The sequence below is a fragment of the Crinia signifera genome, chromosome 9 (genome assembly GCF_055691185.1).
Source record: "Crinia signifera chromosome 9, ASM5569118v1, whole genome shotgun sequence".
Taxonomy (NCBI): Eukaryota; Metazoa; Chordata; class Amphibia; order Anura; family Myobatrachidae; genus Crinia; species Crinia signifera.
In genome coordinates, this window is record NC_139225.1 from 20,104,518 (window position 1) to 20,132,383 (window position 27,866).

The following is a 27,866-nucleotide window of genomic DNA, read 5'->3' on the forward strand; positions in this document are numbered from 1 at the left end:
GAATAGGGACTGCACAGAGCAGAGGGACTGCACACAGCAGAGGGACTGCACAGAGCAGAGGGACTGCACACAGCAGAGGGACTGCACACAGCAGAGGGACTGCACACAGCAGAGGAACTGCACACAGCAGAGGGACTGCACACAGCAGAGGGACTGCACACAGCAGAGGGACTGCACAGAGCAGAGGGACTGCACACAGCAGAGGGACTGCACACAGCAGAGGGACTGCACAGAGCAGAGGGACTGCACACAGCAGACTGTTTCATACTCATATCTTTGGTGAGAGACTGTGCCAGCAGCACCTCAGGAGGACAGGGCACCAGCCCCCGGGGACCTGTGTTATGGCCCATTTGAAGAGTGGTCCCTTTTCTACGCCTGATGAAAATGAGTTTGTGTCCGGGTATCCCACCAGCATCTGTAATGACGTTCCGGGGAATAAGTATCTTTGCTGCAATTGTAACAATGTTCTGAAGAAGGCGCAACAGACGATGTGCGGTCACAGGTACTGCTCGCCATGCCTGTCCTGGATAGTGAGGTCAGTATTACGGCCCATTGGGTCCACTCCTGTCAATCAACTTGCGTATGGCCAACGATGAAAAAATCGCGCATACCTCCTACGGGCCGTACACATGCTCAGTCTATCGATAATCGCTCAGCCTGGGAATACACTGCCGTGCGATCAGGTTTGAATAACCCCCATATGTGACTTCTTTTCTAGTACAATATAGCTCCTCATTCAGTGACTTTGCATTGTCTTATTACCAAAGATACAATGATGTATATGTGCCATTATTCTGGAACCTCCTATCATCCTATAGGATGCAGTCAAAATCCAGACGGTCAAAATCCCGAATGGGTCATAATACCGACAAGGTCAACATCCCGACATTTTAAATACCGACAAGGACAAAATCCCGACATTTGAAATCCCGACAAGGACAAAATACCGACATTTGAAATCCCGACAAGGTCAAAATACCGACATATAGAATGTACAGGTGAAACAGTCAACATGACTTTCCGTCGACAGGTCACAAGGTCGACATGGGTTTTTTCACTGTTTTTGGACCCGACATGTGCCGACAGGCGGTATTTCATGCCCTACCATCCACTAGGGCATGGTGGGAGAATAAAATAGTGTGCCAAGCGCAGCGAGGCACCGTGCCCAAAGCATCGCGAGTGGCTGCGGTTCACTTCCAACTGTGTCCATGTCGACTGTGTCGACATTCGGGTAAAAAAAAACCGAAAAAACCCCATGTCGACCTCGCAACCTGTCGACGGGAAGTCATGTTGACGTTTTCACCTGTAGATTCTATGGGTGAGATTTAATAGGATGAGAGATTCAGAAAGTGAGAGATTTGGGAAGAAATTTCCAGTTTTTTTAAAGCGGCAATCATTTACACTGCAAAATCACACTGATTTTGCAGTGTAATTGATTGCCGCTTTAAAAAACCTGGAGATTTCTTCCCAAATCTCTCACTTTCTGAATCTCTCATCCTATTAAATCTCACCCTATATGTCAGTATTTTGACCCTGTCGGGATTTCAAATGTCGGGATTTTGTCCTTGTCGGGATTTTGTCCTTGTCGTATTATGACCCATTCGGGATTTTAACCGTCGGGATTTCATACCGAATCCCATCCTATCATACATACTGGAGATCTATCAATTTAGCAGATTTCCCAAAGAAACATGATTTTCCGCAACTTTCTTTTGCTAACAATGTGTCTGTTAGAAACAGGTAATGTTACCCTTCTCTTATCTGTTCAGATTAGTAAATCTGGGCACACACTACGAACCTGGAGCACAGCTGAAGGAGCGATATATCGGGCAGCTGTGTACACACTGGACGATATAACGTACGATCGCTCAGCGGCGACATCAGGACCATTTCTGTATCTGACGATATCTTTGCATTGAAGGCCGATCAGACCATGTGATATGCGTGCAATAGTGCGCACGTTATGTCTGTCCGATCCATACGTCCCAACACTCTGAACAACCTGCACCTGCAACCTGTCTATGGGCACCGAAACTAGGGAGCAATGCCTGTCAGCAAATCGCATCATTCCGTGAGGCCATGGGGGGCATGGCCAGAGGCTCTGGCTACAGGAATAGATGCTGCTATTCACCGCTGCTCAGGGAATGACTCCCAACTGCCCCCCCCACGCGGGCCACTGATGACCCCAGCACCTTGTGCACTACTAGCAAAGGAAAAAGTAGTAGGATTTCGGCCCTAGCAGGCCTCTCGCACGCGCATTGCGACCCCGGATGCAATAATCTGCCGCAGGGCGAATTCGTACAGCAGCGATCAGGTCTGAATCGTGCCCACGGGCAGGCTAGTTGGGCCAATTGATTCTTATCTGCTGTCAAATTCTATGGGGTAAATTTACTACAATGGGAGTTCTATTGAAGGTGGGTTGTTTCCCGTAGCAACCAGATATGCTCCTATGTTTCTATGTAACTCCCACTAACGGTAAATCTCTGTCCTGTAGGAATAACAAAAGACCCATCTGTCCCAGATGTAGACAGGAAGACCCCAATTCTCTGACGGAAGACAGCTTTTTAACCGAAGACCGGGTAGGTTCTTCCAGTCACATGTGCAATGGGAGGCTTGCCCACCTTTCCAAGGGGCCAGGAGTGGCACCTCTAGCGGGTCAACAAGTATGAGTTATTTACCTGCTTATTCAATACATAACTGCCCTCTTTATGGTGGGAGATGTATCAAGTTGTGGAGAGAGAGATAACATACAACCAATAAGCTCCCAACTGTCATTTTTACAACACAGCCTGTAACATGGCAGCTAGGAGCTGATTGGTTGGTACTTTCCTTCCAGCTGCATCATGGAACTGCCTGGTAATTACAGTATCTCTGTTTTACGTTGCAGAAAGTCCTTCTCGTCATTCCGGTAATGTGATCTCATTTCTTGTTTAGGCCTTCAGCGATGCCGCTATCAATAAAGAAATCTCAGAATTAAAGGTCCATTGCATGACAGCGGGGTGCGGCTGGGTCGGAGTCCTCAAAGACTATGATGTGAGTTACACTCTTCTGCTCCATCACACCTCTAAGGGAATTATTAGTATTCCTATAGCTGACAAGCGGTAGGTATACTAATATACTAATAAATTACATTTAAGATCACGTAGTCTGTACATTGCAAAACTTTAACATTGCAAAGGAATCGATCACACAAACTGCCTCATTCCTCATTAAGGCCACATTCTCATGACTATGTTCATTACACTCTGGTCACACCACACACCCTGCACCCATATATTATACAGAGTCCTGATTTGGTGTCACTGCATTGCAGACAGAAATCACTGGGAAAATGGCTGCCATGGCCATTTCTGAGTGATTTGTGTATGGGCATTGGAGATGTCCACTTGAACAAGGTGCGGGTGCCATGTTTCCGAAGACCTGCTCATGTACTGTAGATGCCAGAGTCTACTGGCTGCCATAGAGGAGGGGGACCGCAATGGAGGATGCAAGCGGGCCCTCTCTTAAAATGTCCTGGAGTACCATGATAGCAGGGACTATTAAATCCTACTGTGCACTGACTTATTGGCAGCTGTGCCACCTCCAAGTCTGGCCTGTTTGGCACATCCATACAGGCCGTAAACCCAGAGGTAAATCCTCCTCCCCCACACACACTAAACGTCCCCATTGCGGTACAACTAAAACAAAGGCCTACGGCAACAGGTTCCCGACTTGTTGGGGCTAGAGATGCTGCATCTGGCAATACAGATGGAACAATTCATGATACATGGTTATTATACTGTAACAAATAAAGCCAGACAGTGACATATTATGATTAAGTTAAACCACTATAAGAGATAATAGAATCCTATTATATATCTATTACATACAAGAACAAACTAATAATTTCCTTCTAATTCTCCAGGATCACCAGAGCCTCTGTGACTATGCCCCAATACTGTGCCACACCGGCTGCGGGCAGACCGTCCTGCGCAGATATCTAGCCGACCACTTGGAACGGGAGTGCGCCAATTTCACAACACTGTGCCCAGAGTGCTCTCAGAGGGTCTCCAGTAATGAATATCTGGTAAGCCCAATTAGACCTTTTATATCCATCAGATACAACTACAGAGTTCTGATTGGTGTAGATGTAGGGATGGTGCTTTGGTATTCCGATGGTCATCATTAGTCCAGCAATGGAATGCAGACTGTTAAATGCCCGGCAGTCGGGATCCTGACTCATAGGGGCTATTATCACTCATGGGGGTCCACCGAGCCCGCAAGGGGCTTAATGGCGTTCACCCCCCTGTCGGAGTCCCAGCAGTCGGGATTCCAAGGTCTGACTAACGACTGAGCATCATAGCACACCCGTAGATGTATGCATGTACGACTATGTGTACGACTATGTGTCAGGCTTCATCAGTTATCACCAACAAAAGTCACTTTAACCCCCCCCCCCCATAGAGGTGAGGAGCAGTGTTAGCCTGTTGTAATACAGTATGCTAGGAACAAGGCACAACTAGGAGCAGACAGTTCTATTGATCTGATAAAATGCCACTTGATCCACACCGTGTAACAACATTCTACCTTGAGCGGGCATGCAGGGGCAATGGGTATGGATCCTATTGTCCAAAGTGTCTAGATCAGGGGTGGCCAAACCGGTCCTGGAGATCTACCAACGTTCCACGTTTCCCAGGTTACCTAGCTGGTGCACAGCTGAAGTCATTACTAACTGTTACATTTTAAAACATGCTGCCTTCATTCCTACTATAGATCCACAGGTTGCCTGGAAATTATGCACCGTTGGTAGATCTTGAGGACAGGTTTGGCCACCCCTGCTCTAGATAGGTCAATAGGTCGACACCAAAAGCTGGATAATGAAAAAAGGTCCAAATGCACAAGTTTGGCGTTGAAAAAAAGATCGACACATGCAAAAGGTTGACGTAGAAAAAGTTGACAAATGAAAACTTGAACATTCTTATTACATTTTCTGGGTGTCAATGTCAACTCCTGAGCATGTGGACCTCAAATTAGTACAGCGTGTCCCCTCGCGTGACTCGCTCCGCTCGCTTTACTGTCCACAATTAGAATCCAAGTGGATGTCCCAAAAATGGAAAAAAAAAAATCCTAAAAAACTCATGTTGAACTTTTCCATTGCTACGTCAACTTGTTGCTTGTGTCGACCGTTTGCCAATGTTGACCTTATGAATGTTGACCTTTTGTTATTGTCCACCTACCATCCGGAGCCCATGGGCAGTGTAGACGCCAACGTGGGGTAGTAAATAGGAAATTTCAATTAGACTTCCTAAAACTGAAGTGATTATATAGCAATCCATTAACTCCGCGACAGCTGGACCAAAGTTCAAAGTACGTTTGTGAGGTAAATTTACTAAGATGGGAGTTCTATTAAAGATTATATGTTGCCCATAGCAACCATAGCAACCAATCAGATGCTATCTATTATCTTCTAGAAGTTGTTAAAGAAGAAGTAGAATCGGATAGGTTGCTACGGGCAACATCTCATCTTCATTAGTAAATGTACCGCTGTTTTGGGGTTATTTGACTGACAAGTCTAATAATCTATTATCTACTGGACATATGTCTAATATTTATTTATAAAAAGCAATGACACCACTTTGATGATCTACTGCACGTGTGTTATTTACACAATGGCCCAAGGTAGGCAGCCAATGGCTCTCTTGCTGTTGGTGAACTAAAAGTACCAGCATGCTCTGTAATTTGTAGTTCCATGTATGATATGAAATGAAAATAACACTTATACAGTTTTAGACTTGCCGAGGGCTGGTACCACTGACAATGGAAGGGATTTACTGTATGTAATACTGGGGGAAGCACACAGGGGAAATGTTCGGGACTTTGTAGAAGTTTAGAAGTTTCCAGGGGACTGAACAGTCAGTGTGACTCCCCCTCCTGGCCCCGTCCAGGCCCCCACCCCCACTCACCGTGCTACAGTACAAGCTGCTGATGCATAACATCCTGCCAGAGGGTGACACTGGCGACCTACGCGGGTGTACAGGGGGTTTCCTCTGCGCAGAACTTTACTCTGCTTTACACATTGGCCCTTATTCTGGTTCACTCGCAAGGGCAAATTCCTTCTCAAATGGACAAAACCATGCTGCACTGCAGGTGGGGCAGATGTTACTTGTGCAGAGAGAGTTAGATTTGGGTAAGGTTTTACTTCAAAGTAAGATCTATAGGGAAGAGGGAAGGTTTGAGGGTTTGCATACTAAGCAGGTTATGGGGATTTGTTGCTTTTCTGACCACTGGGATCTTCTACCTGACCCCTTCTACGCAAGAAATACAGAAGAGACGGCCACCATCTATGGTGGGCAGAGGTGGGATGTCCTAGGTCATGACAGGAGAGAGATGAAGATGAGAGAGATAAAGTACCAGTCAATCAGCTCCTAGCTTCCATATTACAGGCTGTGTTTGAAAAAAATGACAATTAGGACCTGACTGACTGGTACTTTATCTCTCTCCAAGCTTATTATTATTATTATAATTTTATTTATAAGGCGCCACAAGTGTTTTGCTGCACCGTACAAAAGAACAGTACAGGGTGACAAACGTAACATTACAGTAAATAAATAACAAAAATAGATTACAGGTAACAAGAGCCCCACAGTTCAATACACATGACAGGGTATTGTCTAATCGCTGTGCCCAATTATCCCCCCACAAATGACATAACTCTCTTGTTGGATAAAATTGGCCACAGCAGCCATCTTTATTGAAACAATACAAAATTAACAATAATCAAAAACATTCCCCACGGAAGGTGGTCCCCGAGGCCCTCAATAAATCAATCCACACCTCTAAGCACTTCCAGGAGTTGTTACCCCCAGCCGATAGCGATTGGCTCGAGGGCACCAATTGTCAACACCCAGTGCTCATTAATTAGCCTCACCCAGGGGAGTCCAGCCCCCTCATGGGGCCCTCCCCGCCGCATAATTAAGCCTCAATGCCACTAACCTCGAGGACCCCCCTCCGCACAGGCCACTGTGACAAAAGACAACCTATCAATAATTCTTCCTAAAATTTATAAAATTAGGGAGGGTGGGTGGGAGCTGTTCAGAAAAATCTCCCAGTGACCCCTATTTCCTGCCTGCATCCTGCTTATATACCCTTACTACACCCCGTTAAGCCCCTCCCCCTATGACCCTCTCCTTAGACACCCCTTCTATGACTGTCCAGCTAGTCAGCTCCCTACAAACCCTGTCAGGGGAGCCTACCCCCAGGCTTTGCCTCCAGTCCGGCTCCTACATGACAGGGTATTGTCTAATCGCTGTGCCCAATTATCCCCCCACAAATGACATAACTCTCTTGTTGGATAAAATTGGCCACAGCAGCCATCTTTATTGAAACAATACAAAATTAACAATAATCAAAAACATTCCCCACGGAAGGTGGTCCCCGAGGCCCTCAATAAATCAATCCACACCTCTAAGCACTTCCAGGAGTTGTTACCCCCAGCCGATAGCGATTGGCTCGAGGGCACCAATTGTCAACACCCAGTGCTCATTAATTAGCCTCACCCAGGGGAGTCCAGCCCCCTCATGGGGCCCTCCCCGCCGCATAATTAAGCCTCAATGCCACTAACCTCGAGGACCCCCCTCCGCCACCAAGCACGGGGTTAAACCCTTGACCCCGAGCGACCCCCCCCACATCCGGAACGCTGTTTCTATTCCTTCCTGTAGTCCCAAGGACCAAACATCGATCCCTACAGCGTTCAAATGCACACCGTCTCCTCTCCAAAAAGCACCGGCACCAGACTCAAGTTCCTTGTGCCTCACCACCACCGCGCCGTTTCTAGCCATAAAACGCCCAATTGCCCTGTTGACTTTTATCCGTGCCTTATTGATCTTGTCAGCCGACCTTGCATCCCTCCAATAACGGCGCGGCACAATATCCGACCAAACTGTGATCACCTCTGGAAACATTGCCCATAACCGTAAGAGATCAAACTTGATATCCCGTATCAACTCCCTAAATGGTCTGCTCCCAAGGTCATTCCCTCCCACGTGCAAAACTAATATGTCGGGAGCCCTATCCAGCCGCACAAAACGGTGAAATTCCTGTAACACTCCACTCCATACCATACCGCGCTTCCCCAGCCAGCGAACCACTGCCTCCTCTCTATCCAAACCCAGCTGGCGGCCGTTCGGTCTGACATCAGCCCGCAACGCTCCCCAAAAGACATATGAATGTCCTAAAATCCAAATCAGGCACGGGGAATGCCCTAAAATTAGAAAGCACACCATCAGTCTCAACAATCCCCTAAACGAACATATGAACGAAAACGAGACGATTCCCATCGCCCAATGCGCTTAATCAGCTCATCTCCCAAACCCAACCTAGCAGCCTCAGTTGCGGCCCCGATGCGGAAAGAGTGACCCGCGTATTCCTCCCCCTTTAGGCCCAACGTCCGCAGGACTGCTCTAAACACGCTAGTGAACTGGAACCGTGATAAAAAGGACCCATTCGCATGCATCAGCAAAGGATCACTTTCTCTGCCCACTCTGACTTCCTTAAATAACCTTAGCCGTGCCACCGGGCACATATCCGAGCCTAGTACAGAGAAAAGAACCACCTTCTTCCCCCTCCCTAATTGATCCGTCTTAGACCTCCTCACCACTAGCTCCACCCTATCCGAGTATAAATCCACATCCTCCCCTAACAAACCTCCCGGCCTGGAGACGCTTGGACTCACGAGTTCACCAATCCGCAGTGCCCCGAAGAAGGCAAGCGAAAAGGCTACCCCGAACAACCTTTCCTCGAAATTGGAACTACAGACCTCACCCAACTTCCTGCCCATATTCTGCAACAACTGGAAGGACACCGGCCTTCTCTGATCCTGTACTACATGGCCTTTTCTCCAGCCTTTTAAAGTCTGCGCAATCAGGAAATTCTTTGTGACATCAGGCCTCCCACCTGCACGAAACCCAAAAGCTATGCCCGCCATACAGCGCGTGATCTTTGCCACTGACCAACCAATCTCCTTACAATGGCCTATGTATAGCAAGACAGCCAACTCGTCATCATCCTCCTTCAAACCTACTACCTCACGCCATTCTAACCAGCTCCGCCATTCCTGATTGTATGCCGACCATGTATTTGGGGCCAAGGATTCCCTGATGAGCTGATCGACTACCCGTCCAGCAGAGCCCAGAGCCGACTCGGGAACCCGGTCCCCTCCCTGTCCGCCTCTGGTGCCAACTCCCGGAATCGTTCCCACTGTGAACGAGATAAAGAATCCGCAATGCCGTTAGAGACACCGGGAACGTGCCTAGCCACAACCCACAAATTCAAAGCCAGACATTCCAATACCAACTGCTGCAAAATAGTAACCACCGGCGGTGAAGATGCCGACAATTGATTAATAGCCATGACCACCCCCAAATTATCGCAGTAAAAACAAATCTTCCTATCGCGGAACAGCTCACCCCAAACAACCACAGCAATCAAAATAGGAAACAATTCCAACAATGCTAAATTTTTAACCAAGTGTCACACCAGGGGACTCAGTCGACAAGACTGAGACCTCTGGTGGGGACCTGGACCGGTACCTGAACCGGGGAGGTTGGAGAGGACCCCTGCGCATGAACTGCGCGACAGTGCACCCAGAGCCAATAAGAAGTCAGAGGTAAAAGTACAACCAGATTTATTATGCAGAAGGTTGTAATGATACAGGCAGTAAAGTATGCAGGAGTAATGACAGTTCATGCAGATTGCAATACTTTACAGGTATGATGAATGAAGTATCGATGGTGGAACATCGGATGGGTAACGGATATGGAGACTGTGGGTCCGGAATGACGGACGGAAGATAGGAGCTTGACTGTGGGTCCGGAATGACGGACGGAAGCTTGACTGTGGGTCCGGAGTGTCGGACTATCGATGGTGGAACATCGGAGATGGATGATGCTGGAGCATCGGAGGACCAGAGTCCTGGAGCTAGGCTGGATCGCTGGGCTGACGAGGCAGGCTCACAGGTGATGGAATAACCTGGACTTCAACAGGAGATGGAATAACCTGGAATACACTGCAGCATGGAAGACAACACCAGCAGAGAGAGACACTTGCACGGAGACAAGGACAGCTGACCATATACAGGAGACAACTGAAGCACTAGCCTTGATCTGAGAGCTCCCAGCATACTTATACCCACTGGGTGGCCAGGATTGGCCGGGCAGGTATGACTGGGAGATCAGATCACACAGGATTGGACGGGATTGACATGTGACTGGGAAAACATGGCAGCCCCCATGTCAGGCTATGGCGGGAAAGTATGTTTGCGCACACCATGCTGGATACTGGGAGCAATGGCGGCGGACAGGTGGATTGCCGTGCACTGAGTACTGTCACTGGGGACAAGGAGAGCGGTGCGCCGCGCAGCCGCGGACTCAGCAGCGCTGAGCAGACTGGAGGATGGCAGCGGTGATGGCGCACGGCAGACAGGACGCCGGCAGGGGTGACGTCTGGACCGCAAGCTGAACCTGCGGAGGCACTTAGCCGGTAAGAAAGTCTGTCTGAGAGCTCGGATCGTGACAGCACCCCCCCCCCTTTAAGGGTGGCCCCAGGACACCTTTTAGGCTTGCGGGGAAACTTGGAGTGGAACGCCCGGATGAGTCTGGGAGCATGGACATCGATGGCATTGGTCCATGATCGTTCTTCGGGGCCGTAGCCCTTCCAATCGATCAGATATTGCAGACGACCATATCGGATGCGAGAGTCCAAGATCTTACTGACCTCATATTCTGTTCCACGCTGGGTGCAAACCTTAGGAGCCTTGGGGAGCTTGGAATGAAAGCGATTCAAGACCAGCGGCTTGAGCAGCGAAATGTGGAATGTAGCTGGCACTTTCAAATAGGGCGGCAATTTCAGCTTGTAAGCTACTGGATTGACGACTCGCTCAACTGGGAAAGGGCCAATATATCGGGGAGCGAACTTCATCGATGGCACTCTCAATCGAAGATTCTTGGTTGACAACCAGACACGATCTCCGGGACGGAGGGCTGGCACAGCTCTGCGTTTCCTGTCGGCAAATTTTTTGTACCTGCTTGAAGCCTTCAGAAGTGAAGAACGAATGAGCTTCCAGGATTTGACGAATTGCCGGATGGTCGTGTCGACCGCTGGAACAGAGGACACAGGTTGCAGAGTGAAGTCAGGAACTCGAGGATGAAACCCATAATTGGCAAGGAATGGAGTGACATTAGATGAAGAATGATATTGGTTATTATGGCAGAACTCTGCCCATGGAAGGAGTTGAGCCCAGTCATCTTGGGAAGAAGAGACATATGTGCGGAGAAATGCTTCAAGGTCCTGATTCACCCTCTCCGTTTGGCCATTGGTTTGAGGGTGGTAGGCTGTGGAAAACTTTAGCTTGATTTGAAGCAGGGAGCACAAGCTTCGCCAGAATTTGGCTACGAATTGGACTCCTCTATCGGAGATGATTTCGAGAGGCAGTCCATGAAGCTTGAATATCTCTTTGATGAAGAGCTGGGACAGCTTGGAAGCTGACGGAAGACCGGTGAGGGGAACGAAGTGAGCCATCTTGGTGAACCGATCAACAATCACCCAGATGGTGGTGAACTTGTCAGACTCTGGAAGATCAGTTACAAAGTCCATAGAAATATGCGTCCAAGGACGATGTGGCACTGACAGTGGCATCAATTGCCCAGGAGGAGACTGACGGCTGGTCTTGTGCTGAGCACATTTAGCACAAGAGGAAACAAAGTCCTGTACATCCTGTTTGAGGGACGGCCACCAGTAGGACCTGGTGATAAACTCGTAAGTTTTCTGAATGCCTGCATGGCCAGCGAATTTTGAAGAATGCGCCCAACAGAGCAACTTCTTTCTTAGAGCTGGCTTAACATATCTTTTCCCTGTAGGGGGCGTGAGATTTGAAACTCTCGTTGCGGAGAATGCCACTGGATCAATAATAAAGTGTTGATGTGTGGACTTAGACTCACTTTCTTGCTCCCATGAGCGGGAAAGGGCATCAGCTTTTCGGTTTTGTGTCCCTGGACAGAACGACAGCTTGAAACGGAACCTGGAAAAGAAAAGTGTCCATCTGGCTTGACGGGGATTTAAACATTGAGCAGACTTGAGATACAGAAGATTCTTGTGGTCTGTGATAATTGTGATCTCATGAACAGCGCCCTCTAGAAGATATCTCCACTCTTCTAATGCCAACTTGATGGCGAGAAGCTCTTGGTCACCGATGGCATAGTTACGCTCTGCAGGCAGGAACTTACGGGAGTAGAACCCACAGGGATGAAGACGACCATCGGGCGCTTTCTGCGAGAGGACTGCCCCAACACCCACGGAGGAGGCATCAACCTCGAGAATAAAGGGCAAGGTGGTATCAGGTTGTCTTAAAACAGGAGCGGAAGTGAACCTCTGTTTCAACAGATGGAAGGCTTCGATGGCTTCTGCCGGCCACTTCGTTGGATTAGACCCCTTTTTGGTCAAGGCAGTGATGGGAGCCACAATAGAAGAGAAGTTACGAATGAATTTTCTGTAATAATTGGCAAAACCCAGGAAACGTTGAATACCTTTCAGCGAAGAGGGAATTGGCCAATCTTGGATGGCCTGCAGCTTTCCTGGATCCATTTGAAGACCGGAACCGGAGACAATGTACCCTAGGAAGGGTATAGACTTCACCTCGAAGACACACTTCTCCAGTTTACAGTAGAGATGATTAGCTCGCAGCCGGGACAAAACCTCTTTGACCCAATAACGATGTTCTGTGATGTTATTGGCGTAGATTAAAATGTCATCGAGATATACAACTACATGACTGTACAGAATGTCCCGAAAGATCTCATTGACATAGTGCTGGAACACGGCTGGGGCATTGCTGAGCCCAAAGGGCATGACGAGGTACTCATAGTGTCCGTCTCTGGTATTAAACGCCGTCTTCCACTCGTCGCCCTCTCGTATGCGGATGAGATTGTATGCACCTCTCAGATCGAGTTTTGTAAAGATGGTTGCACCGCTAACACGGTCAAACAGCTCGGTGATGAGAGGCAACGGATATCGGTTCTTTACTGTAATGTCATTGAGGCCGCGATAATCAATGCAGGGACGTAGGCCTCCATCCTTTTTTTTGACGAAGAAAAATCCTGCGCCAGCAGGAGAAGTCGAAGGACGGATGAATCCCTTTGCCAGATTTTCCTTGATGTAACTGGTCATGGCTTGAGTCTCTGGAAGAGAGAGAGGATAGGTTCTACCTCTGGGTGGTTCTTTGCCTGGGATAAGTTCAATAGGGCAATCCCACGGTCTGTGAGGAGGTAGAACATCAGCGCCAGACTTGCTGAATACATCTGAGTACTCTTGGTAGGGAAGAGGCGGAAGGTCTGCTGCATCGGCTGAAGAATGACGAGCTGGGAGTACCTTTTGGAGACAGGTACCGGAGCAGGAAGGATCCCAGGAAAGGATTTCAGATGTCTTCCAATCAAGACGGGGATTGTGAAGACGGAGCCAGGGTAAACCCAGAACCAGAGAATGAGTGGCTCGGGGTAAAACCAGGAAGGACAAAAGTTCAGTGTGCAGGACTCCCACTTTTACTGTAAGTGGCAAAGTTCTGCGGGAGACTGTCGCATCAGGAATCCTACTGCCATCCACAGCAGTAAGGAAGACAGTCTTGGAAAGACTTTCAGTGGGCAACCCCCACTTGCGGACCAGTTCTGCAGTAACAAAGTTGCCAGCGGCACCGGAATCAAGAAGCGCGGAGACAGTCTTGAAATGCTGACCAACTTGTAGGGAAACTGGAAGGACACAATCGGTTGCTGATGGAGAGGACTTAATTACTCCTAGCCTACCCTCTCCTTGACGGGCTAGGAGGAGGAGTTTTCCTGACGCTTTGGGCATGCAGAAATTTGATGTGCAGGATCGGCACAATACAGGCAGAGCTGTGCCAACCGTCGACGTCGACGTTCTCCTGGAGACAAGCGGAAACGGTTTATCTCCATTGGTTCTTCTTTGGAGTGGACCGCAGGAGCAGTGGGTAAAGAAGGCGGAGGAGTTGGCACTTTAACTGGAGCGCTCTTGTGACGTTCTATAGCCCTTTCTCGGAAGCGTAGGTCTACTTTAACACACAATGAAATAAGGTCACTTAGACCTGAGGGTAAGTCTCTTGTAGCAAGTTCATCCTTGATACGATCGGATAGACCATGCCAGAAAGCTGCGTATAAGGCCCCATCACACCAGGAGAGTTCAGACGCCAGAATCTGGAACTGGACCAGATATTGCCCGACGGAGCGGGATCCCTGTCTGAGACGGAGGAGTTCAGTGGAGGCAGATGCTGATCGCCCAGGCTCATCGAAGATACGCCGGAATGTTGACACGAAGTCCTTGTAATTGGACAGGATGGCATCAGATCTTTCCCATAAGGGAGACGCCCATTCTAGTGCCGCTCCACACAGGAGGGAGATGATGTAGGCGATCTTGACCCTTTCAGTAGGGAAGTTGCTGGGTTGCAGCTCGAAGTGAATCTCACACTGATTGAGAAAGCCTCGACAGGTCTTGGGGTTCCCATCATACTTGGTGGGGACAGACAGATGAAGGCGAGGTGCAGCAGCCATTACAGGAGGATGAACGGGACTTGGAAGTTCTCTGACAGGCTCAGGGCCACTGAGAGTGGTCTGTAACTTATCCAGCCGGGAATACAGATCTTGCAGACAATGAATCACTTGGCTCTGCGCAGCCTCTTGCTGATCCAAGCGAACAGCCAGTTGCTGTACAGGGCTGGGTGGAGAAGCTTGGTTTGCGGCTGGATCCATTTGGCTAGTGCTTACTGTCACACCAGGGGACTCAGTCGACAAGACTGAGACCTCTGGTGGGGACCTGGACCGGTACCTGAACCGGGGAGGTTGGAGAGGACCCCTGCGCATGAACTGCGCGACAGTGCACCCAGAGCCAATAAGAAGTCAGAGGTAAAAGTACAACCAGATTTATTATGCAGAAGGTTGTAATGATACAGGCAGTAAAGTATGCAGGAGTAATGACAGTTCATGCAGATTGCAATACTTTACAGGTATGATGAATGAAGTATCGATGGTGGAACATCGGATGGGTAACGGATATGGAGACTGTGGGTCCGGAATGACGGACGGAAGATAGGAGCTTGACTGTGGGTCCGGAATGACGGACGGAAGCTTGACTGTGGGTCCGGAGTGTCGGACTATCGATGGTGGAACATCGGAGATGGATGATGCTGGAGCATCGGAGGACCAGAGTCCTGGAGCTAGGCTGGATCGCTGGGCTGACGAGGCAGGCTCACAGGTGATGGAATAACCTGGACTTCAACAGGAGATGGAATAACCTGGAATACACTGCAGCATGGAAGACAACACCAGCAGAGAGAGACACTTGCACGGAGACAAGGACAGCTGACCATATACAGGAGACAACTGAAGCACTAGCCTTGATCTGAGAGCTCCCAGCATACTTATACCCACTGGGTGGCCAGGATTGGCCGGGCAGGTATGACTGGGAGATCAGATCACACAGGATTGGACGGGATTGACATGTGACTGGGAAAACATGGCAGCCCCCATGTCAGGCTATGGCGGGAAAGTATGTTTGCGCACACCATGCTGGATACTGGGAGCAATGGCGGCGGACAGGTGGATTGCCGTGCACTGAGTACTGTCACTGGGGACAAGGAGAGCGGTGCGCCGCGCAGCCGCGGACTCAGCAGCGCTGAGCAGACTGGAGGATGGCAGCGGTGATGGCGCACGGCAGACAGGACGCCGGCAGGGGTGACGTCTGGACCGCAAGCTGAACCTGCGGAGGCACTTAGCCGGTAAGAAAGTCTGTCTGAGAGCTCGGATCGTGACACCAAGCCTCTCTGCACCCAAGACTCCGGCCACCGGCCCACACACCAATGTCCCTGGCAATAAGCCCCAAAACCGCCACTCCCAGCGGCGTCTGTAAAAAGGTCTATCTCTGTGGCCACGCAAGTGTCTGACATCCACAAAGCCCTGCCATTAAAGGTTTCCAGAAAAGATGCCCACACCCGCAAGTCCCCTTTCAACTCACTACCTAATCTGACAAAATGATGAGGAAGAACCACCCCTGCTGTCGCTGCTGCCAGCCTCCTGCTGAAAATGCGGCCCATCGGCATAATGCGACACGCAAAATTCAACTTACCCAGCAAGGACTGTAATTCCCTCAATCTGATTTTCTTCAACGGCAACGCCCTCCCTACCTCGGCCTTCAAACCCAGTAATTTTTCTTCAGGCAAGCGACACTCCATATTCACAGTATCAATGACAATACCCAAAAAACTGATCACAGTCGCAGGGCCCTCCGTCTTTCCCGGAGCAAGCGGGACCCCAAAGTCTGCCGACACCCTTTCAACAGTCCTCAACAATAAATCACACACACCGGTCCCCCCGGGACCAATACATAAGAAATCATCTAGGTAATGAATAACTGAACTGCACCCAGAGACATCCTTAACCACCCACTCCAAAAAGGAACTAAAGGCCTCAAAATAAGCACACGACAAGGAGCACCCCATCGGTAAACAACGATCAACAAAAAACTCCCCATCCCAACAACATCCCAACAACCGCAAACTGGTTGGATGAACAGGCAGCAACCGGAATGCCGATTCAATATCAGTCTTTGCCAACATGGCCCCTTTCCCAAACCGCTTCACCCACTTAACAGCCGCATCAAAGGATGTATAAACCACCGAGCAGATGTCGGGGTCAATGCCATCATTGACCGACGCCCCTTTTGGGAAGGATAAATGGTGTATCAGACGAAACTTGTTCGCCTCCTTTTTTGGCACCACCCCCAACGGAGAGACTATCAAATCTGGCCACGGTGCCGCCCTAAACGGTCCAGCCATACGACCCAGCTGCACCTCCTTAAACAGTTTTTCCTGCACCACTTCAGGATGCTCCCTAGCAGACTTCAAATTCCTCCTAAAACTTCCTGACACCTGCACGTCAGAAGGTATCTTAAAACCTTCCCTAAACCCCTCCTCCAACAAGGCGGCTGTCTGCTGGTCAGGATACCTACGCAGATAACCCAGCATCCTTTCCAGCCGAACTGGTGTCGCCCCCTTTTGAACTACTGTCTCGGGACTTCCCTCTGAAGCATTTATTTGCCCCATGGTTCCCTCCACATGATGAACATTCATGCTTGAATTTGCATTTTGCTCCAAACCGGCATGACCCGTCGTTGAAGGCAAAGCAGAGTCCCTTCTGCATGGCCGTCCCGCTTGTGGCCTCTCTCGGCCCCCCCCCCCATCCCCACGAAAGGGCTGCCCACTTTTTATGGGGGCCGTTACCTTTAACCATAAAGCAATATCCTTATGATCCCAACGAATGTTGGGGCGAACCGCCTTCCTCTGCCTAAACTGCTCATCATACCTGAGCCAAGCCATGCCCCCGTACACACGGTATGCCTCTCCTATCGCATCCATGTAACAGAATAAGCCTGAACAATTGTCAGGTGCCTTCTCCCCAATCACACTAGCTAAAATAGCAAAAGCTTGTAACCAATTTGTGAATGACCGCGGTATCAGCCGATACCGCCGCCGTTCCTCCTCCTCCTTTTTCTCCTCCTTGCGGGGCCTATCCAGGTTAAAACGCTCTAAGGGTAGTAATGAAAATATATCCACATATTCCCCTTTCCAAATCTTCTCCCTCACCTCCTGCTTCAGGTGGGCCCCCAATGGCCCCTCAAAACATACATACACCTCCCCTTTCGCAGTGTCACTAAGCCTCCCACTCTCATCCTGCGTCACCACACTGCCCCCTTCAGCCCCTGCCCTGCTGCTGCTTTGCTCCCCGCCGGATACCAGCACCACGCTGCTCCCCGGCACCCCACTGCTAACCGGCACCCCACTGCTAACCGGCACCCCACTGCTAACCGTCACCCCACTGCTAACCGGCACCCCACTGCTAACAGGCACACTATTAATGACCGGCACACTAATGCTAGCTGGTGTGCCCGAATTCTGCGGTGCCCATGCTGCCGCCGGGGACGGCCCCGCCCCCTGCCGCAAACCCACCAGCCAATCTGCAAAACCACTCAATAATTCGGTAAAGCCCCTACTCATTTCCCCCTGGGGGGCTAACCCTCCCCCCCCCTGACTTGTGCTAAAGCATTAATAGACATAGAGACAGACTCACCAGGCTGCCTGGGGGCTGTGAACCCAGCAGCCGCAGGTCCAGTGTCCTGACGGGTCCCAGATGAAGAAGGACCAGGTATCTCTCCATCGTCTGCTGACGCTGCCATCTCTCTTCTCCTGTCATCCCCACCTTCGGGTATAGCACCAGCCGGCGTGACCTCATTGGAGGCGGAGCCAGCTGTGCGTCTCTCGCTCCGTGTACCAGGCCTGCGGTCCGCAGCCTGTACTTCTGCCCCCCTGGCACGACTCACCCCGCGCTGGGCAGCAGCATGCCCCGCATGCCCCGCCGCTCCAGGTCCAGACCCACGCAACGCCGGATCTTCTTGCACGTGGGGGGGGTTCCCCCCGCGCGGAGGGTTCCGCCTGCATGTTGGATTCCTCCCAGACCTGGTCCTGCGGGCGGAAGGTGCCCGGCCCGCAGCCTGGCCTGGAGGGTCCCTGACGGGGCTCCTAGAACGGCGCTGAACCCTGGGGGACACAGATGGGCTGAAGCGCTCCGGAGGCCTGGACCTCCGAGGCCGTGCGCCCGCTGGAGCAGCCTCCTGCGTTGCTGCTCCCAGTCCCCCCAGCAGACCTGACATCTGCTGCTGCAGCCACTCTGTCCCTCTGGTGCCTGCTGCCTCCCTGAGGGCAGCCAGCGCTGCAGATACCTCAGCATCAGCGTTTGGGGAAGCCATGGGAGATGCAGTGCTGCTTAGCTGTTCAGAAAAATCTCCCAGTGACCCCTATTTCCTGCCTGCATCCTGCTTATATACCCTTACTACACCCCGTTAAGCCCCTCCCCCTATGACCCTCTCCTTAGACACCCCTTCTATGACTGTCCAGCTAGTCAGCTCCCTACAAACCCTGTCAGGGGAGCCTACCCCCAGGCTTTGCCTCCAGTCCGGCTCCTACATTACAGCTTAGATGTAAGTAGTGAGGAATTGGCCAACGTACTACTAGGGGCTGGTGGCCAAAGCCGGTGGTACATAGACCTCTACGTGACATGGGTTACGTTATTGCATCCTGATGATGGACCTTATCCTGGTCCATTCGCTCCCGCGCACAGGGGAGCGATGTTTCGCAACTGAGTATGCGCATAAAATTTGATGCGCATGTGCCGCTGCTTGGTGCGAGCTGACGCGGCGAATTGCTCACTTGCACGGCGAGGATCTGTTCCCATGGGAACACGGGCGTCCCCATGAAAACGCTGGGCGTTCGCACGGAAATTTGGCGATGACGCGAGTGCTGGGGACAGGCAGCTGACATCAACAGATGTCAGCTGACCGGCCTCTTCTCATACAGGGAGCCCTCAGATCTAAGGCACCATAGGGGTGTCTTATGCGGGGTACACACCAGGACGACCCGCTCGCGATGACGCGGAACGCATGACCCGCTCATGATGTGCACCGTGAGCGGTACCGATCCGATCGTGACCCGCACCCGGGTGTATGGTTGTGTCCAGATCCTACCTGCTGCAGGTAGGATCTGATTAACGACCGACCGACCCGCGGGACCGCGCTTCCGATCGGAATCGGATCACAACAGGACAGAAAAGGGCCCAATCACCACACAATCGGTCGGAATTGGATCTAGATTGATGTGATCGGACCCTTGTCGTCCTGGCGTGTACCCAGCATTAGATCTGTAAGCACTCGCAAAATCATTCGATGGTCGTCGATTATCGAATGATTTTATCCCCGCAAGTAAGGCTGCGAATGGATATTCGATGTGCGTGCTGGGATGGGCGGCCGCGTGGGCGGTGTTTAAATGACACGCAGAGCTACGAATTTCCCAGCTTTGCCTGTCAGCTAGAATAAGGTCCGATGTCACGCCGCAGCTAGAACAGTGAATATTGTCAGGGACTTATTTTCATTAATCGCTAACATTTTAAATCATTTCAGAACCACAACTGTGAGAAAAGTCCATCCGAGAATCACAGTCACAGAAAACCAGATCTCCCGGCCAAGGGGAAGGTAACAAATAATTTTAGGAATTTGGAAGACTCATTTACTAAATTACTAAAACTCGATAAAAACAGATTTAAAACGATGTTGGGTATCAGGGGCTGTAACACACAGCTGATTTAAACTACATTTTATATATAATAATAAAAAAATAAAAAAATGTGCCTGAAAGTAAGACATCGATTTTTAAATAATTTAAAAAAAAAAAATCTAAATTAACCTTTAGTAAAATGGGAGAGGTGATTGGCATTGGGTGGCCAGTCGGATGTTAGTGGTCACCTGACAGCGGTTTGTAATTTGGTCTGTCACCACTAGAGGGAGCCAACCTAGAGGCAGAAGCAGCTGCCCCTCCAGTGAAAGAGAAGTGGAGAAGTTGTCCATCAACTAATCAGCTGGAAGCTAGCGTTTATTAACTTAATTTTAAATGATAGGTAGAAGGTGAATGAACCATCCACGTGCGCATATTCGCAGGCCTTTATACCTGGACTACAATGTATTTCACCATTCCTTCACAATTCTGTTCTTTCATTATAAAACTCAAAAGTTGCTCACTGCTACCTGCCATATTTAGGTAAACGTCTGACCCACATCACTAGCAGTTTTTTCATTAGAGAGAAATTTATTTTATTAACAAATGTAACAATTTAGATTTTGGAATCGTTACAGAATCACAACACTGGCGTTGCCTCCTGCAAGGATAAGTGTCGTTTTTCCCTTGTTGGCTGCAACTTTAAAGTAAGTGTGACATATCACAAATTAAGTGTAATATGTGTATTTTTTCCTGTGTGGTTTTCTACTTGTCGTACAAAATCATTTGTTCATTTTTTTTTTTTTTTGTAACATCATGTCACTGATACTGGCCCTGTCATATGCATCCCTGTCACTGTGCTGTGCTGCTCCCACTATATAAGTCTCAGTCTGTGGCTTCTTGCTGTCACCATTCCTCTCCTCATGTCACTGCCCCTATCACATGCAGCTCTGTCCTCACTGACATGTCACTCATCTCCTGATATACTCTGTGCTGCTGGGGACCCTGCTCCTCCCATTATATAACTCTCAGTTTGTGGCTTCCTGCTGCCTCCATTCCCCTCCTCACATCATGTCACTACCCCTGTCACATGTAGCCCTGTCCTCACTCACACATCACTCACCTCCTGATATACTCTGTGCTGCTGGGGACCCTGCTCCTCTCACTATATAACTCTCAGTCTGTGGCTTCCTGCTGCCTCCATCACCTCCTCACATCATGTCACTGCCCCTGTCACATGCAGCCCTGCCCTCACCGACACATCACTCGTCTCCTGATATACTCTGTGCTGCTGGGGACCCTGCTCCTCCCACTATATAACTCTCAGTCTGTGGTTTGCTGCTGCCCCCATTCCCATATATCACTGATGAACTTCACTTTTCAGGGAAGCAGAGACAAGGTGAAGGAACATGAGAAATCATCTGCTGCTGCCCACTTAGCGCTGGTTATTCCCGTTTTAATGCAAATAAAGTCAAGTCTGGCAGATGCGGAGGCTGGGGAGAATGGACACAGCAGCCTATCAGGGTCAGCAGCCAGAGGGGCCCAGAAAGTATTTTCCAAAATGCAGAATGGAGAGGCTTGTCATGTGAATGGGGCTACTGATGTGGACTGCGCCAGCCACCAGAATGTGGGGTCCACCCTGCAAGATGTAATCAGTCGGTTATCCCTCCTGGAGGCCCGGACGCAAGTCTTCGAAAATATCATCGCTGTGCTGAACAGGGAGATTGACAGCTCCAACACCAAGGTAGCTGCGGCCCTGGCGCAGAGGAAGGAGGAGGAGGAGGCGAGAGTCAGGGCCTGTGAGCAGAAGGTAAGGCACGGATTGCACACCCGCTGCCAGCCAAGGGCTGGTGCTATGGAACATCCACACTTTGGCCAAGATGTATCAAGCTTCAAAAAGCGATAAAATGGAGAGTGATAAACAACCAACCAATCAGCTCCTACCTGTCATTTTTCAAACTAAGACGGTGACATGACAGTTAGGAGCTGATTGGCTGATGATTTTTCACTCTCCATTTTATCACTTTTTGTAGCTTGCTATATCTGGCCCTTTCCCCGGGGCCTGATTAAGAGTTCCACTCGCCCTAGCCTAGGCCAATACAGAACCCCCTCCCCCTAATTTCATCTTAATTTTTCTTACGTACTTGCTCATTGCCAGAGGTTACATGCTCGTTGCCAGGGGGTTGCATGCTCATTGCCAGGGGTTACTGCTCAGAGCGCATCAGCTCTCCAGAAATCCACACTTCCGGGAAGTGCTAGGACTAGGTTAAGTAAATAGTTGTCATGGCGATGGTTGACACATTAAAATGTGTACGTGCATTTTTCACTATGTTCTTTTTTTTGGGGGGGGGGGGGGGGGGGTATTTTCATTCTTTCCGATCCACTTGGATTGGGAATGGTGAAGTATGCCAAGCGCAGGTGTAGCGGAGCAAGTCACCTGACCCGAAGCATGGCGCGTGAGGGTACGCGCTATACTAATTGGGTGTCCACGTGCTCAGGTGTAGCCAATGACACCAAAGACCTTTTTACGTGTTGACTCTTACCGTGTTGTCTTTTTTCCATGTCTTTTTCCACCTTTTACTTGCAGGTAGACTTTTTGTCAGTGTCGGCCTATTTGTGTTGACCTATAGACTGTTTGACCTAGACATTGTCGACCCTTCGACCCAACACCCATTTTTTGCCACGGTTATAACGCTATATACACGGTTATAACGCTATCCCCTCGGAGACGTCAACATGGGTCTAGTTCAACATGGATTTAGGTCGACAGGTCATTAGGTCGACACAAGCATGGGGTTTTTCGAGCTGACATGTGCCGACAGGTGGTATTTCATGCCCTACCATCCACTAGGGCGTGGTGGCAGAATAAAATAGTGTGCGAGCGCAGCGAGCGATGCGGTGCACTTCAAACTGTGTAGACATTCAGGTAAAAAAACAGTGAAAAAACCCCATGTCGACCTTTTGACTGTCGACCTAGACACTGTTGACCTAATGCTTGTGTCGACCTAATGTCCTATCGACCTAAACCCATGTCGACCTAAACCCATGTTGACCTAGTGGTGTCGACCTAATGCTTGTCGACCAACATGCTGTAGACCAAATGATCCCAGCCCGGCTCTGATGCGATGCATACAGCAGGGTTGCCGACTTTAAAAAAATCCTCTCCAGGAGAAGCCCGGAGAGGAATCTTGCATTACGAGGTTTGGGGGCGGGGCTTAACAGTGACATCATTAAGCCCCGTCCCCATTACGGCAAATAGCGAAATAACTGACATCCATGGAGGGGGCGGGGCTAAAATGACACTATTGTGCCGTTTTAGCTCCGCCCCCTCCCCTGAGACCCGCGGATTGCGGCATATAAATGCCGCGATCGGGGGGGCTCAGTGGGGGTCCCCCTGATTCCGGGAGGGTTGCCCACCCTTCCGGGGGCCGGGAGGAAGGACCTGATTTTAGGGAGACTCCCGCAAATTCCGGGAGGGTCGGCAACCCTGGCATACAGGACCACGAATCGCATCGGACTTCCTGTCATTCACCTGCAATTTGGGTTCAAAATTGTGTATGGGGGCCTTTACGGGAATAAACAATTCCTAGGGTTGTGCGGCTGGGCATCACCGCCATATCCGCCTGCGCACATCATTGTGTAATGCGGGACATACTCATTTTCCCCGGGCATCTCTATGTGTCTATCACCCACCGTTCTGTAAGCATCACCCACCCCTGCCCAGACATCATGACACGATCCCTCATGTGCAGACTAATACAAACCTTGTTCGTTATCTTCCCCAGATTGCCAGTTTGCAGCGTACCTTGGCTAGGAAGGACGTGGCCCTCAATGAGTTATATGCGCATTTCGCCACCCTCGAGCAAACGTCTTACGATGGGATCTTCTTATGGAAACTCTCTGACCTGGCGCAGAAATGTCAGGATGCGATCACAGGAAAAGCCATCAGCCTGTATTCTCCAGGTACAAACAATCATTTCATTATTTTCCTGTCTACGGAAACATTAGTTCTTTTCATAAGGAGAGGAGAGAGATAAAAACATCTGACTCACAGATCATATAGAAATAAGGTTTCCGTAATCACGCAAATAATTGCGGTAATCAGAATCCCCACAGACTGGAAACTGTATTCAGTATTGGTCACCACGCATTTTGTCGTAATGTCCGGCGGTGTTTCTGATCTTCGCCCATCATCAATGGCTCACTATGAGTCTGTATACCGTCCCACTGCAATCCTATTGGCTGACCAGCTTAGATTTAAATAGAATATATTAAAAATATTCAAATCGATTTTTAAAAACTTTTTAAAATGTTTTTCAATTATTTACTCTTGTGACCTTGTGAAATGCTTAAGAGGCCTCAAATAGAATGGCAGTATTGTGGAATATAGGGTCCGATTCAGGAGCACTTGCTGGGCATTCCCATGGGTACACCGGTGGGCTGATTCCTGCTGGGGGCGGGCTGCTGAAGACACATGATGTCACCCGCCCGCATCACCTTCGTCCCGGCGTGTATTTGGTTGGGCGGCGAATGGCGTCTCAGGCGCTCGTTCGCAGCTTACTGAGCCAACCTGAATGAATGCCTTAATCTGAAGACAATTCACAAAAAACTAAGTATAATATAAGAATATTCTCATGTCACTATGTATAAATGTTACATATTATTCAATAGATTTATAGAACAGTAAAATAAGCCCATTATTACTTTCGATAGCGATAGCCATTATTTTATATATTTTAGTGTGGAACGGTTCAGCTGGAGAATATAATCCCTGTATTACCAAAATATGCCTTTCGGGGTATTTTGTCTACAGTGTGGGATTGGCGCTCTGCCCAATTCTGTGGTGTTTCATTGAAGTCGTTAATGGTTCTAAAGAATTACCTGGAATCCTATAATTACAATGAGTCACTCACTGAGTAACAAAATGTATAATTTTCATGGTTTTGAGACTTCGCCTTGCATTGAACACAGAGAAGGATCAAATGCTGTAGATGTAGGTAGTGGTATGGCCAGCTGAGAGAGCGCGGGCAGAGTGGGCAGTTTTAGAGGTGCAGGCGGAGGAGGCAGTACAAGAGGTGCAGAGAGTGCAGACGGAGGAGGCAGTACAAGAGGTGCAGAGAGTGCAGACGGAGGAGGCAGTACAAGAGGTGCAGAGAGTGCAGGTGGAGGAGGCAGTACAAGAGGTGCAGAGAGTGTAGGCGGAGTAGGCAGTATTAGAAGTGAAGAGAGTGCAGTATTAGAGGTGCATGCAGAGATTGCAGGCGGAGGAGGCAGTATTAGAGGTGCAGAGAGTGTAGGCAGAGGAGGCAGTATTAGAAATGAAGAGAGTGCAGGCGGAGGAGGCAGTATTAGAAGTGAAGAGAGTGCAGGCAGAGGAGGCAGTATTAGAAGGGAAGAGAGTGCAGGCAGAGGAGGCAGTATTAGAGGTGCAGAGAGTGCAGGCAGAGGAGGCAGTATTAGAGGTGCAGAGAGTGCAGGCGGAGGAGACAGTATTAGAGGTGAAGAGAGTGCAGCCGGAGGAGGCAGTATTAGAGGTGCAGAGAGTGCAGGCGGAGGAGGCAGTATTAGCGGTGAAGAGAGTGCAAGTGGAGGAGGCAGTATTAGAGGTGCAGAGAGTGCAGGCGGAGGAGCCAGTATTAGAGTTCCAGAGAGTGTAAGCGGAGGGGGCAGTATTAGAGGTGCAGAGAGTGCAGGTGGAGGAGACAGTATTAGAGGTGCAGAGAGTGCAAGCGGAGGAGGCAGTATTAGAGGTGCAGAGAGTGCAGGCGGAGGAGGCAGTATTAGAGGTGCAGAGAGTGCAGGCGGAGGAGGCAGTATTAGAGGTGCAGAGAGTGCAGGCGGAGGAGGCAGTATTAGAGGTGCAGAGAGTGCAGGCGGAGGAGACAGTAAGTGAAGAGAGTGCAGACGGAGGAGACACCACTGTAGCAGAAAATGTATTATATAACAGTATCTGTATAGTAACATGTCCCTATTCCTACTTCCAGCATTCTATACGGCAAGGTGGGGCTACAAAGTGTGCCTGCGTGCGTATTTAAATGGAGATGGTGCAGGACGGGGCACCCACATCTCCCTATTTTTCACCGTCATGAGGGGAGAATATGATGCGGTGATCTCCTGGCCATTTAAACACAAGGTAAATGCGCGCCGCACGTTAGGGTCTGTGTCTGATTACCGGCGACTCACTAAGGGCTAGATGTATCAAGCTTCAAAAAGTGATAAAATAGAGAGTTCTAAACAGATCAATCAGCCAATCAGCTCCTACCTGAAAATGTCAGGTTAGAGCTGAGTGGCCGGTTGTTTATCACTCTCCACTTTTTGAAGCTTGATATATCTTGTGCTAAGTGGTACTGTAGGAGTGGATTGCAATGCAATGGTGCACATTTATTCCAAATAACCCCTCCCTGCCCACCGTTATGTGGCAGAGGATACTATGGAACAGAGCTGAGGGCTACATTATTCCGGTACAAGGGGGGACCCCAGTGTTAGACTGTGCCCTAAAGTTGTGTCAAGCTTCCTAGCCAGCCGTCACTAACAGTTTTGCATCCGTTTCTTCCCAGGTAACATTCATGCTTCTAGACCAGAGCAATCGAGAGCACGTGTTTGACGCGTTTCGCCCAGATGTTTCCTCCGCTTCCTTCCAGCGACCTGTAAACGACATGAACATCGCCAGCGGCTGCCCCTTGTTTTGCCCCCTCTCTAAACTACAGTCCCCAAAGAACAGCTACGTGAGAGACGACACCATGTTTATCCGGTGTATAATAGACACCAGCTCCTAGAGGCGCAGTCCGTCGTGGAACTATACATTATCTTCTGTGCAGGAATACAGGGATTTGTATAGGAAACTTGGTCAAAACACTGGTTACTGTTACTGACGTATGAAGAAACTTTGAATCTGCCGCCTGATATCCTGCCCTGTTGTGTTACAGGGTACGATACTGAGTCTCTAGTAATATTTGGCTTGTAGAACCGTAGGTCTTGCTTGGATAATAGTTGGCTTGGAGCCAGAATCACTTGGACAATACCCAGGAAAGTAATGTGTTAAGGGCAGTGAATGTGGCTGCGTTGCCAATCAAAGGAAAGCCGACAAAATCAAGATTAAATGTAATTAGAATAAGGACATCTATTAATATATAACAAATAGCTCAGGCATTATAATCAGGGGTGTAGTAAGAGAGGAGGAGGTCGGTGTGCAGCCTGCTCCGGCTGGGCCCCTTCCTCTCTTCCAGGAGCAGCAGGGTCTGAGCACTAGAGCACTCGGGGTGTGGATCATTAGGTCTCCAGCAAGCTGGTCGACAGTCATTCGGTCAACACCATTAGGTCGACATGCATTAAGGTCGACGGGACTGAAGGTCAAGATGGGTTAGGTCAACAAGGTCATTAGGTCTCCCATCTGGCAAATGCCTGAAGGGCTAGCCGAGCATTCCGGAAGATGGGGGGGCGTGACGTAAGGCCTCGTGCACGCCCCCATGATCCATTTTCAGCTGTGGCCACGCCCCCTTGTCACGCCCATGTTGAGTGATTTGCCAGGCTGCTCTACTGCCCCAGCCCGTCCCTGATAACATCACATCAATCTATTTGGTATTACAAGGTTACATCTGTGTGGTATGGAATACAGGTATTCTAACAATCGGAGCGATACAAAAATGTGTTTTACTTATGAGATTGCGGTTTCTGTATTTAATTTTGTATTTATTTGACAATTTCTATTTGCACTTTGTGACAGTATAAAAAATGA

The 27,866-nt window shown here is 49.6% G+C and overlaps 1 protein-coding gene across 1 annotated transcript; it reads left to right on the plus strand.

Moving 5' to 3' along the window:
- The first annotated feature begins 40 nt into the window (after positions 1–40).
- TRAF1 (TNF receptor associated factor 1) lies at positions 41–27,866 on the plus strand. The gene is made up of 10 exons (XM_083161337.1): positions 41–535; positions 2,495–2,579; positions 2,935–3,033; positions 3,905–4,066; positions 20,041–20,112; positions 20,770–20,838; positions 21,516–21,941; positions 23,917–24,094; positions 26,116–26,264; positions 26,689–27,866. The coding sequence occupies exons 1-10, from the start codon at positions 342–344 to the stop codon at positions 26,905–26,907; spliced, it is 1,653 nt and encodes a 550-aa protein (XP_083017463.1). The 5' UTR covers positions 41–341; the 3' UTR covers positions 26,908–27,866.

What these genes read in the sequence shown, in the direction of transcription:
- TRAF1 (XM_083161337.1), top strand. Translation starts at nt 342, where the DNA reads ATGGCCCATTTGAAGAGTGGTCCCTTTTCTACGCCTGATGAAAATGAG. An exon ending in ATCTCCCGGCCAAGGGGAAG is followed by an intron (nt 20,113 to 20,769) that starts GTAACAAATAAT and finishes GAATCGTTACAG; the next exon opens with AATCACAACACTGGCGTTGC. An exon ending in CATCAGCCTGTATTCTCCAG is followed by an intron (nt 24,095 to 26,115) that starts GTACAAACAATC and finishes TCCTACTTCCAG; the next exon opens with CATTCTATACGGCAAGGTGG.